This window comes from Pseudorasbora parva, chromosome 17 (genome assembly GCF_024679245.1).
Source record: "Pseudorasbora parva isolate DD20220531a chromosome 17, ASM2467924v1, whole genome shotgun sequence".
NCBI lineage: Eukaryota > Metazoa > Chordata > Actinopteri > Cypriniformes > Gobionidae > Pseudorasbora > Pseudorasbora parva.
Window position 1 is genome coordinate 39,685,725 of NC_090188.1, and position 13,657 is coordinate 39,699,381.

A 13,657-nucleotide genomic window follows, 5' to 3' on the forward strand; every position below is an offset into this window, starting at 1 on the left:
AAGCCAAGCTTCTCTGGGTTTAGCACTCCAGTTAATATCACAGCACACGCTACATTAGTCCTGTTACTGAGGGGGCAGGAGGACACATGTCCACACCTACCCCCTTATCCTCATCATCATCATCATCATCATCATCATCATCATCGTGGTCACGTCCATGCCGCTCAACCGTGCATGCGTCAGCCGCACTCACCAACCGTAACGTCTTCAGAAAATCACGCTCCCTTGGCTTACAGCGGGAACGTGAGCACGAGAGAGAGACACACATACAGACACAGAAACAGGTGGACACATAAGAGATGGACAGAAGAAGAAAATGAGAAGGACAGAAGACACGGAGGAAAAGAAACAGGTGTCAACAAAAGAAAGGGGGCACTTCTCTACAGTGATGAGAAGGTCTGTCAGCAGCCAAACTAGAGACTCACATCACAAAATGATTGGGTGTAACAGTAAAAGCTTTTGGAGGAATTCTCAGTCAAATAAACTAAATCCATCAGGTTTAAAAGAGTTCCTGGTTTCTAAATAAAATCTGCTAAATGAAAAGATGTAGGCATGGGCATCGGAACCATTGTGTGTGTGTGGAACAAGACCAACCCACTTTTTAAGAACTTTTTTGGACCCACTCACTTTTATCGTCTCTAATTCAGCACATGTCTGTTTACCTACCCCTAACCGATAAACACTTATTATTAAACGCATGTTTATTGAAAATAAATGCCTTTCCAATTTGATATCTGATGGGAAAAGGGAGTAGAGAGAGTTCAACAAAAGCCGGATTCCAACCTCTGATCGATTCGCGTCAAAACTTGATGCCATGCGTCTTACCCCTACACTATAGCCACGGTAAATAACTCAGTGATTTCCGTAATTTTGTCTGGTCCAATCAATTGTTTAGTAAACAGCAGTATACTTGTATTTAATGTAAATGACATCTAACGTTACTCCAGTAAAAAAAAACTTAAGAGAGAGGACCACCCACATTTTATTTGCTTCCGACGTCCATGAATGTAGGTGTAACGTCAGTCATTTGATCCAGACTACTCACAGCTTGCCTGCCCGCTATATGATGAAATGCTGGATGTTATGTTTCCCATCATGGTTAGAATATATCTGCTGTGGAAGCACAAGAAGCACAAGCTCCCATGCAGCCGCCTCTGTGAACTCTTTCTGTCGGGACATAACCGCCCAGCTTATCACGCAGAAGTGAGCCTCGTTGGCCACTGCGAGGGCTACTATACCTCCTTCTTGAGGCCTCTGCTCCCCAAAGCTCCACTGGGACAGCAGTGGCGAGTCATAGGGAAGATGTCCTGAGAGAGGGGCGTTGTTAGGTCTCCTCTCAATTAGAGCATCGTCATGTTGAGGCCTCTGCTCCTTGGGCTAGGATAATGTCTGCTAAGTTTTTAGTCTTTGTGAGCCTCCTTGGTTACTGTGAGCATTGTCAGGACTCCTCTCGTTAGAGAGTCATATTAATTTTAGTCTCAGCCTCAGACGGCATGGCACGCACACAGAACGCAGGCTGAACATCTGCGCTTATCGTTAACTTACTCATCTGATTGGTGGAATTCTACAGGATGTCCCTGATACGTGTGTATTGCGCTCTTTAGCGGTACGTCTGAAAACAAATGCTGTGACTCCAAACTCTCTTGTGGAAGAAGAACGCTGTTGTGTTTTCAACCATGGCAATGAGCGCTTACCAGGATCAACTAAATGCTGGATTTCCAAGTATGTAAAGTTTGCGGATCCATTATTGCAGTAAACTTGAAAAACATTCATGAATTAATCATTTGTAGATGCACGTCAGTCTGTTATTGCAGGGACTTTGACTTTACATTTGTACACCTCTAAACATGACATGGAACAAAACTAACTGTGATTGGTGCCATTACATGTCAGCCAAATGTCCTCTTGGGCAGTTCTTGACACATTGAAAGCTGCAATTGGGTCCAAACCTTCTGCCGTCAGTTTGAAGGTCTCGCTTTGCGAGACCATATTTATGGAAGCTTCCACTCCCCACTCCTAGGATAGCGATTGCAGGTAGTAGGCTTCTTGTCAGCCTCCTTGTGAGATCCTGAGCATGGGGCGTTGTTAGGTCTCCTCTCCATTTATAGAGTCATCATTCTGAGGCCTCCACTCCCAAAGCTCGGCTAAGGTCTGCTAAGTTTTCAGGCTCTCTGTGAGCCTCCTTGGCTAATGACCTCAGTGCGAGTTTGCTTTTTTGAGCTTCCTCTGTCCTGCCTTTGGATTAGAGTGTTGCCTAGGCCTCTTGTTTGAGGCCTTCACTCTTCATGGCTGCCTGAACAGAAGTTCTTTGTATTAGGCTCTCTGTGAGCCTCCTTGGATGCTGAACCGAATATGAGCATAGTTAGGCCTCTCTTTTTAGATTCATCCTGTTAGAGACCTACATTCTTGAGAAGCTCCAGCCAATGATCATTGCTGGTAATAAGGATTTCTTTGAGTCCTTGGACTTAGCTCAGCTAATAGGGCTTCAGCATGGCAGCTTGGGTATTGCATAGCGACCCCCGGGGGGACCTTTTGAAAGGGAACATCTCAGGTTGTGCATGTGACCATGGTTTCATGAGAAAAGGGAATGAGACATGCTTATGGTATTCCTCCAGATGTTAAAGAAGTGGATGACGTTTTGCACAGGTGTCATGTTTTTTTTAAGCGGGTGGATATAATCATACATACATAGATTTTGATTTACTTTTTAAATGTGTATCTCCAGGTTTATTGTGTCAACTTTTAAGGACACACTAACACATAGATGTTAGCTTTAAAGCTAAAGGGCATTGACTAAAATCCACAAAACAATGATTTCATGAGGTCTTGAAAATATATTACACACAATCCCAGACCAGTTAAATACTGACACCACAATCTCAGTGGCTTCCCTAAATGCATATTATGAACTGCTAGTGTACTCTACAGTACATCTGATGCTGAATGAGAATTCCTCCAAAGCTGACACTGAATGTACTGTTACACTATATACGTGTGAAAATGAAGGGTTTGTTGTACACTAGTGTGTAAATAAACAAAAGCATGTTCACATATTACACTGTTAGCACAGATGTTTTAGCTGCTGTAAAGCATGATTGTGCAGGAACTGGTTATGTCACTTTTAGCAAAGCTTATCAGTGTGTGAGCACATTTAATCGGCCTGCTGGATTAGTTACAGACACACACACACAAATGTGGACTGGTGTGGATGTTGAATCTAAGATGCCCCCTTCAAAAACAGCAAGTGACTGCACACGTGTTCAAGTATTCCGCTTCAAGACTGCTTTTCAGCTGTGCTTCAGATTCAAACAGTGGACAGACAATAAGACATGATTACTGAAGCAGAGCAATACTCACCAGTGTCTCACCGGACAACACCTCCAGAAGGGAGATCAGGTTATGTCCATCTCGCAAATCCTCATACAGGTCGTTCACATGCTTTCGTACCTGCCACAAAGTGAGAAGAGAGTGTATGAAAAAAATCAATCAATCTTTTAGGGGTGTAGCGGTACACAAAACTGGCGGTTCGGGGCATACCTCGGGTTTTGAAATCACGGCTCGGTACAGCAGTTTTACAAAATGTATTTTTATTTATTTTTATTAAACACTGTGTGGTGGGACAAGCAGCGGGGCGAGGGACCGCGAGAGCGGGCCGGTGATGAGTGTTAACGAGTGCCAGCTGCATGGCACACCGGTCTCGTCTCCGGCCATGTAACGGGAGCATAAAAGGAGGAGCAAGGGCAGCGGAGGAAGAGAGAGGACCAGGCCTGGATTTATGTTTTGTTTACGGTTTATTATGTGGGTATGAGGGGCTGGCCGCGGTTTACTTTCGTTTTGTTTATTTATTTTTACATTAAGTTTTTGAACGTTTGCCGGTTCCCGCCTCCTTCCTTCCCATCTAAGAATTCGTTACACTGGTGCCGAAACCCGGGAGGAAGGAGTATGGGGGTAATATTGTTGCATTATTCCAAACAAATATATTGTTATCCACAAATAAATGTAAAGCGATTCACAAAAAATAAATAATTTCACAAATCAATAGAATGAGATTCACAAATATATGCGGGAGTTTCACAAAAGTAAATTAGATTCACAAATAAATACAATGATATTTGTGAGTAACAAAAAAATCCACACATGTCAAAAACACACAACTCTGCCTTGCATAAGTTGCATTCATTTGTGAATCGCTTCCTGTGCATTTGTGGATCTTGTCTTGCGCATTTGTGGATCGCAGCACAGCCATGAGCACAGCACGTGGATTTTGAAACATTTCTAGCGTCTAGACTCAATATAATCCACAAATACGTAGACTCCACCCACCGTCTACTCAAGCCAATCAGATCACGGCCATATCGTGCTGACCAATCGTAGCACGTTTTCGCTCCAACCAATCACGTTTTAGCCAGTGCCGCTGAAAAACAGAGTTACGACCACTGATCTATATAAATCTATATATCTCTATAACTCTATATTTCTATAACTCTCTCTATATATCCAACTCTATATATCTATTTAATCAGATAACGGCCATATCGTGCTGACCAGAGCCAAGCTCTCATTTGTTCCAAACAACTATCCTGTCAATATTTTTAAATAGGATATAGCAGGACAAGCCTTTTCACTATAGGCTATTTGCAGCAATGTCTGGAAAATATTAACACAATATGTGCATTGACGTCGCCAAGGCTTTACAGTAGCATTTTATTCTGAGGAGAGATAAAGAAGAGAATCTTCATTTGGGTCACGAGAGTACAACATATGATTTTACAGTGTTGAGTGTTGTAGCCAATCACGTGCATTTCTATAGAAAATAATAACCAATTAATTTACCGTGAATGAGAATCCTCTCAGTATCGATCAAAACAAGTTTCATACAGTCTCAAAACGCTGAATTAATTTTAGTGCAAGTTTTTACAGGATTCGTCCCACTATCTTCAAATCCTCTCATCATAACAGACAGCACAGACATGATATTTTTGTTTTTCATTTTTGTATTTCATTTTCATTTGTAATGTTCCCTAATTAGCCTATGTATTTAACATTCCAGCACAAAAAAGTAACAAAAAAATATTACTTTAGTGGTATAAATCGAACTAACTATAAAAATTCATTCAAAATAAAAAAAGGCTAATGAGCCAATAAGTGTTCCTCTTCCGCCATCTACTGGCTGTTTTATTTTTAATTTTAATGTTAACGTCCTAAATTATGTTATTTTAACACTCGAAGCCTACACAACAGGTGAATATAAAGGAATGATGCTAGAATAGGCTATATATAATTTACCCAAGAAAGGAGTTTTAAATGGTGGTTAAAAAAACAGGGAAACCAATTTATTCAACTTTTTACATCCAGGCGCTAGAGACGTTATTCCTTAAATGAATATAAACGCATTTGACAGAAAGATTTCAGAGAATCTAAAAACTGTTGAAATGACAGATAACACCTTGGTATAATAGCTTTAGCAATTCACGTTAGAAACTGCAGTTAGAGTCTGACGATCTATTATATAACAATACATCAACATGCTTCATAAAAAACATCTTCTGTCAATATTCCTGAGAGGCCAATAATGCCATAAAATCTCAAAATATGCATTCATTTTTATTTTATCAATTTTCCAGCGAGGGCACTTGAGATAGCCTTACACTGAAATGAATGGTGTTTAATGCTGGAATTATTGGTCGCTCGTGACACGCACTGTGCATTCCTCAGTTCCTATGGACCCAGCCAACACGTGTATGTGGGGCCCACGTGAATTAAACATGGGCTACAGGGGTACAGAGTGGGCATGGGCTCAAAATGGGCATCTTATCTGGGGCCCACTTTGGTGAACCAAGTAGGTCCCACATGGGCAAACCCAGCTGGGCTCCTCATGTGGGACCTAGTTGGTTCACTAATGGGAAATGCGAACATGGGTGGAAAATGGACTATTCAGTGGTCTAATTCATTCACAGTCGAGACAAGTGCAAACACAGTCAATTCCAAAGGTTGATTACATGGGTAGATAGTACACAAATATGCACCCTTGAAAAAAAGGTATTGTTATTTTGACACTTGAACACAATGAATGTGACTTTAATCTAATCAAAATTTAGAAATTCCAACACAATAGCAATTGTATTTGGTTTATTTTGTGATCACAGAGCAGTGCCATACAGGGACCATTTTAGCTTTTATTATAAAAGTGTACACATTAAGTGAAATATTTCCTTCCTCAAATGTTTAATTTTGAATAAATCTTTAATACATTTTATTTAGGCACAGAACCACTAGTTTCCGATTAGTAATGGCTTTAGAATAATGTTCCAAATAAGTTGGAATGTCTTCTGCAGGGTTAGGTAATACTGAGTCATTGTTAATAGGTTACACCAGGATCTTTACTTTATACTTAACACATTTTGTATGTCTCCATCATCAATCACACCTGATTCAACTCATGAGCTCATTAGTAGAGATTTCAAAACCTGGGTGTGTCAGATATGAGACGTACAAAATCTGCAGGGCTGGTGGTAAGCCAAGACAGGTTTGAAACCATAACCACATTTATTTATTTATTTTTATTTTTTAACAATACATCCACTTGTGATTCTTATTAAGTGGGCACTTAAATTTTCACCTTAATTATTTAGCAGTTTGTGTCGTTTCGTCGCCATCTGTTTTTGTCTGACCCTACAGACCATTTCATCAAGATCAACTAGATGTGGGGCACCAAAAAGCTTTAAATGTGAAAAAGAGAATTAAAAAAAAAAAAAGTGACAATTTTTTATTTTAAATTTTTTTTAAAGGGCTGTTGGGCGAGCGACTATGGGGGAGTGAGGAGCTGCACTGTTTTTATCTTTTTGTTTGTGAAATACATAAACTTTAAGTGTACAGATGTACATATAAACAAAACAAGTTTTGTCAAATTATGTCTGTCAGGAACTCTACTTTTTTTGTGGTACTTTTGACAAATAAAGTTGTAACTTTAATTTAGTCGTTTTCAAATTATTCTAAATAACCCTTGCATGATAAAGTATAGAATGAGCTACTGGTTTCTGTTGATTAACTTTAAGGCCCTGTCCACACGAACACGGGTATTTTCAAAACCGCAGCTTTTTCTACGCGGTTTGGCTGTTCGTCCACACGCAAACGCTGTATCCGGTTACTAAAACCGGACTTTTTTGAAAACTCCGGCCAGGGTGAAGATTTTTAGAAACTCCGGTTACAGCGTTGTCGTGTAGATGGTGAAACCGGAGATTTCGGTTTTTTTAATTGAAGTGCGCGCCGTTCTCTCCTTTGTTTGACGTCAGATTTTCCACATCTCCTTTTGATTTACGTGAGTCGATTCTATGCGGTGGACTCCACTAACAGCATATCCTACAGATGTTCAGTTATTTCATTGTATTGCAGAACAAAGGCGCCAGAATGCAATAATACAAAATAGTAAAGCAAGTGTGTGAAGCTATTACAGTCCACTTCGGCCCTGCACCTGTGTATACAGTTACCTGTGAGTCCAAAGTAAAGGAACTTGTAGAAGGGTTTCACTTGAGCCCATGGCATCCCTCAGTCAGTGCAATGTGCATCGGTGCAGTGAATGGGACCCATGTGGAAATCAGGCAGCCAATCATAGCGTAGTTTTGCGTTCTCATGTGGACAGATTTTTTTTTTAAACCGTGCTTGTGTGGACGCGATTGTTTTTTAAAACGGAGGAGGAAAAACTCCGGTAATAAAAATACCCGTGTACGTGTGGACTAGGCCTAACATTTTAGTGTAGTTTAGAGCAGTGGTTTTCAAACCTGTCCTGGAGGACCATCAGCTGTGTCTCCCTCATTTATCACACCTGATTCAACTCATCAGCTCATTAGTAGAGACTGCAAGAACTAAATTGGTGTGTCTGATAAGGGAGACATACAAAATGTGCAGGACTGGCGGTCCTCTAGGACAGGTTTGAAAACCACTGGTTTAGAGGATTACATGTAATGTTTGTATTACGGGGTTCACTATAAGATAACTCATACAGAAACTATGCTAGCCCATCTATATATACCCGTTGTAGCCCATAAGAGCCCTACATAAAACCTATCTGGGTCCAGTCATTAACCCATATGGGCAGACCCATGTAGGGCCCAAATGGCTGCAACCTGGGTTACCCATATCGGCCTGGTATGAGCCCATCAAGAGACCCGTCATTAACCCGTATGGGCAGACCCACGCAGGCCCCAAATGGGTGCTACCTGGGTTACCCATATGGGCCCAGCATGAGCCCATCAAGAGACCCATCATCAACCCATCTGGGCTAACCCATGTAGGCCCCAAATGGGTGTGACCTGGGTTACCCATATCGGCCTGGTATGAGCCCATCAAGAGACCCATCATCAACCCATATGGGCTAACCCATGTAGGGCCTCCATGGAAACTGAGGACAAAATTAGCTGAGTCCCAGTTGGGTAGCTCAGGTGGGCCCCAGATATCAGCCCATGTGCAACCCCTTTGGGCCCCACATGGGTGTGTTGGCTGGGGAAGTGTCCTAATCACTGATCTATATGAGTTATATAGATATATAGAGTTGGATATATAGAGAGAGTTATAGATATATAGAGTTATAGAGATATATAGAGTTGGATATATAGAGAGAGTTATAGATATATAGAGTTATATAGATATATAGATTTATATAGATCAGTGGTCGTAACTCTGTTTTTCAGCGGCACTGGCTAAAACGTGATTGGTTGGAGCGAAAACGTGCTACGATTGGTCAGCACGATATGGCCGTGATCTGATTGGCTTAAGTAGACGGTGGGTGGAGTCTACGTATTTGTGGATTATATTGAGTCTAGACGCTAGAAATGTTTCAAAATCCACGTGCTGTGCTCATGGCTGTGCTGCGATCCACAAATGCGCAAGACAAGATCCACAAATGCACAGGAAGCGATTCACAAATGAATGCAACTTATGCAAGGCAGAGTTGTGTGTTTTTGACATGTGTGGATTTTTTTGTTACTCACAAATATCATTGTATTTATTTGTGAATCTAATTTACTTTTGTGAAACTCCCGCATATATTTGTGAATCTCATTCTATTGATTTGTGAAATGATTTAATTTTTGTGAATCGCTTTACATTTATTTGTGGATAACAATATATTTGTTTGGAATAATGCAACAATATTACCCCCATAAAGGAGGGACATGCTGTCGAAGAGCCCTCGCTGCTGAGGGGGATCACTGTGCTGAGGAGGTCGGGCAGCGCGGATGAATGAGGACCGCGAGGGCTGCCCGAGGCAATGGTGCTGGAGCGAGGAAGGTGGGACAGAGACCTCGCTGCCGTGCCCCTGGGTCGAGTGGGGTGGCTGCCGTCCGAGAGGGAGCGGAGGAGTCGCCGCGCTTGCCGTGGGCCGGAGCCTGCTGCCGTCCGCCTGATAGGGGAGGAGCAGGGAGCGCGGGGCTCGCTGCCGGGTCCCTCGGAAGGAGGAGTCACCGCCGGCCACCAGGGGGTGGAGGAGGATCAAGCTGTCCACCAAGCGTCTAGTGCCATCGCACAGCACCGCGGCCATGTGACGGGAGCATAAAAGGAGGATTTATGTTAGGGAGGCCTATGTTTTGGTTTATGTTTTATTATGTTTATGTGGGCAGTCGTCCGTGAGGGGCTGCCCGCGGTTTTACTTTCGTTTTGTTTATTGATTTTGAAATAAAGTTTGTTGAATGTTCGCCGGTTCCCGCCTCCTTCCTTCCAATCCACGAACATTCGTTACACACTGGTTTACTGAACAAATTGTGTCTGTCCTTAAATTAATTCAATTATAACTAAACGTTTGTTAAAGATAAAGCTGTAAACTATAGGGAGCCCTTACTTGCACATTACTATAATATTAAAGGTTATAACAGAGCCCAAACTATTAGCCTAAATTCAGTTGCTATTTATTTCTTAGATATAATAATCAACACTCAAATAACACATTGTATGCAAACACGTAAACTTTACACAAAGCAGTTTTTGTATTAACTACAAAATAGAATTATAATTAAATTTTTCTACAATTCGTTGAAATGTAATCATTTATACACAGTGGCTGTCATTTTCATAACAGAAACACACATTAATAATCCAGACATCACTAACAGTAGAATATGACTGTATAAGCTAATATAGTGCATATATGTAGTTTAAGAGTTGATTTCTCTAGTGAACTAACAGCTGTGGACACTGAATGACTTCTGAGGTAAATGTGATGCTACGTGACATTGTTTACAAGCTGTTTTAATGCCTTCCAGTGGTTGAAACACTGAACGAGTGATTACATGACATATGATACATTTCAGTAAGTTGTAATGTATCCTCAACATACCTTAAGAGATATTAATTCATGTTTATTCTTTAGGAAGAGATGATGGCGTTCACTCACGTGAATGAATTAAGTTTATGGCAATTATGTCGTGAATACATTTCCTTTAAGGACTTGCAGGGGATCCTTTCACAGAGAATCATGTCCAGTAATGAATGATATTTGAAATAGTAAAGATATTAGGCATTCCCGCTGTTACTATCCTTCAAAAGACAAAGGAACCACTCACTGAAATTAGGAAACTAGGGACTTTGGGGAGGTACTCTGTCTGTTTCGACCGCAGGAACCGGGGTCTAAATGAAGTTCTGGGTATAAATGTCCCCCTCAAAACGGCCCTACTTGGGAGGTAGTACTTTTTCAAAGTTTACAAGGAACTTTCAGTGGTGGGATTTTGGTGTTGAATGTTTTTGAGCTCACGCAGCATTTTATTTCAACCTAAAAGTCAGTTGCGGTGCGTGCAGAAAGAGTTGTTTGCTATTCGAACCAACAATGGAGTTTAAAAATATGACGAATCGGCTGACGAAGAGGTTCAGGCTCTATTAAGTTTATTCGCGGAGGACGAAATCCAGTGGGCAATGCAGTCCTACGTCACCAGAATAATCTTCACGGTAGTTTAGACCACAATGGGAACGCAGACAGCAACAGGTTTGGGGGGAAAAGAGTTCCTGGGGAAAAATTTTCCTGGGTAATTTCGGTGGAAACGGGGCACTAGTGCCCCTTGAAAGCACATCAGCAGTTCTGACAAATGCCAAACCAGATCATATCTGCACTTACTATAAAAAATGACAGATATTTTATTCATATTTCTGAGGTTTTCCAAGTGCAGTATCACATTGTCGCAACAATTAGTCATTGCTTGTCGCGAACACGTACTCAGGAACGTTTGACCATTGTAAGAGGATGTTTTTTGACACCCTTATGCTGTGTTGAAAGCCCTTTATCCCTCTCATACACACACAGGATTGTAACAGCAAACACTAGCGCTCCCGTGAGACGCTGGCTAACGACAGATGTCTTATCTGAAGGCCTTTCGCTACTGCAGCCCCACGCTGGACGCGTTACCTCCGGCTGGACCTGAATACCCCGCCGCTGAAGTCACCTCTCAGCCTTACTGGCCTGCTTTCACCCAGGTCCTCTTGATCATAATCCCCAGCAACCACAGCTGCATGACTAAAATAGATGTTGAACTCAGGATCTGGGTCAGTCTGTTTCACTTTACCATGTGCTGCTAGTCAGGCACCTTGGATAACAAACAGTAATAGAGGTGGCTCAAATACTGTAAATGTATAATAATATTGATAAGTGTGCTGAAAAATGTTGATATTATTTCTTGTCATACACTCTAAATAATGCTGGGTTGTTTTTTAACCCAAAATGCTGGGTTAAGACTGTTGGGTAATTTTTGTTGGTTTATTTGATCACATTTTAAACACCATTGGGTAGTTTCAAATTTCCAGTCGTTGGGTTAACTTAAGCCTAGTTCAGACTGCACGATTTTCAAACTCGTCGGGTCACTGCTCTTTTCACACTGCATGACTATCTGGGGTATCATTCAGTCACTGCTGTGTTCACACTGACCGATGGATCACACTGCATGACTGAACAAGAGGAAGAATCGCCGACAACTCTCTCTCCGGTGCGCAAACTACGTTTCCCAACTACACGTGCGACGTGACAAGTAAACAACGCGAGATCACACGTGCGTCAGACCGGAGTTCTCGCGCGAGACTTTGAATTGTTATTTAAAATGATAAACTGCACAAAGTTTGCTTCAAATTGTATGTGCGCTGATTTGTGGAGAAAAAGAAAAAAGATTATGGCGGAAGAAATTGTTGGAGAGACAGAGGGAGCCAGGATTTTGTTCTGCAAAGACAGTTTGAGGTAAATAAACAATTTTGTAATGTGCTGCTGCTGTGGCTGGATGTGCAAATGTTTGGCCTTTGTTTCTGTTTGATAGAATTGTAAATATATCTATTAAAATACTGATATTCTGCTCTATAACTCCTCTCTGAACCTCCCGCTGCCCTGTATCTCACTCTCTCATTGGCTGTCGGTGTAACTTTCAGTCAGAACGCAGTTCACACAGCAGGAGTTTCAATCGCCGACAGGTAGGGCTGGTCGATTCCGAAATTTTTGGAATCGATTCCGATTCCAATTCCTGTTTCCGGAATCGACGGAGTCGATTCCAAGAATCGATTCTGCACTGTTGTTTTCGATTCCTTTTCGATTCTTCTTTTTTTAACAAAATCAATGGAGGAACCTAGTTCCGGAGTGACTGCAGGATACAAGGATGTAGAAAGTATCCTTCTCCGAAACTTTATTTGTAAAACGATGATACATTTCCATAACTCTGATGAATTTTAAATGATGGATTCTCCTGAAATGGCCCATATAGCCCAGAAGTAAATGCGATTTAGCCTAATAAATAAAAAGGATAGCACATTATTCATGGATGTGCATTTATTGCATGTTTAAAACTACATGACGCAGTTGACACAAAAATGCATGTGCACAGTTAAGTTGAATGGCTACGTTCAAATAAGTTCTTTTGCACAGAATGTACGAGGCAAAATAACCACAATATTAACAAAAACAATAATATAAGAGTGCGCAGTTTATTTGTCAATCAGATGCGCGAGCAAGTTGCGTTCATTACTATAGCAACATTAGACTCGGTCATTAAGCTGTACTCTCTAGTCTAGGCGCATTTTCTTTCAGTTATCAATGGATTAAAGAAAACAAAAGAAAATAGAAAATTAAAATAAGACCCTCACATCTGCATCTGTAAGCAGCGCTCAAAACCTACCGTTGTGGACAACAGAACCATTTCACAATTTAAAATTATGGAGTTTTTGTGTGCAAAATGTAGCAAACTTGTCCACGATGCAGGATCACAGAAGGAAACAATGACAATAAACACTATTAAACTAAGTGAATGAAAGGTATAGTAATAATCAGCGATATGCGTTCACATATTAATGATTGGCTTGATTTGAACGTTTCATACCATACAAATAAGTAGTTAGAATTACGTTCTAGGGACGTCATCACGCAATGACGCAAAAAAACCCAGCTGAATTGCTTTATTTTTAACTCGTTATTTGAAACTAACTGTTCAAAAGAACCTTTTGCAAAAATTAAATAGACTTTTAAATAGACAATCATTATTATTAAGCGAGAGACAAGTGAAAAAAGAGGAGTCGATTCCCCGCGATGGAATCGATTCCAAACGTTGGAATCGACTCTCGATTCCCAACGCCTTGGAATCGAGGAATCGATTCTTTTTGGAATCGATTCCCAGCCCTACCGACAGGCCCAGATATTTAGCATGCC

At 41.2% G+C, this 13,657-nt stretch overlaps 1 protein-coding gene across 9 annotated transcripts in view; it reads right to left on the reverse strand.

Annotated features, from left to right (window-relative positions):
* Nucleotides 1–13,657, reverse strand: part of dst (dystonin) — a 251,988-nt gene that overhangs the window by 174,959 nt on the left and 63,372 nt on the right. For 8 of the 9 annotated variants that reach the window (XM_067422412.1, XM_067422411.1, XM_067422415.1 and 5 more), the window contains 2 exons: nt 3,358–3,447; nt 194–229 (listed from right to left, as the gene is read on the reverse strand). In XM_067422412.1, the coding sequence (XP_067278513.1) occupies nt 194–229; nt 3,358–3,447 (126 nt within the window). The remainder of the gene's footprint in view (nt 1–193; nt 230–3,357; nt 3,448–13,657) is intronic. The other variant, XM_067422413.1, reaches the window with a different exon arrangement.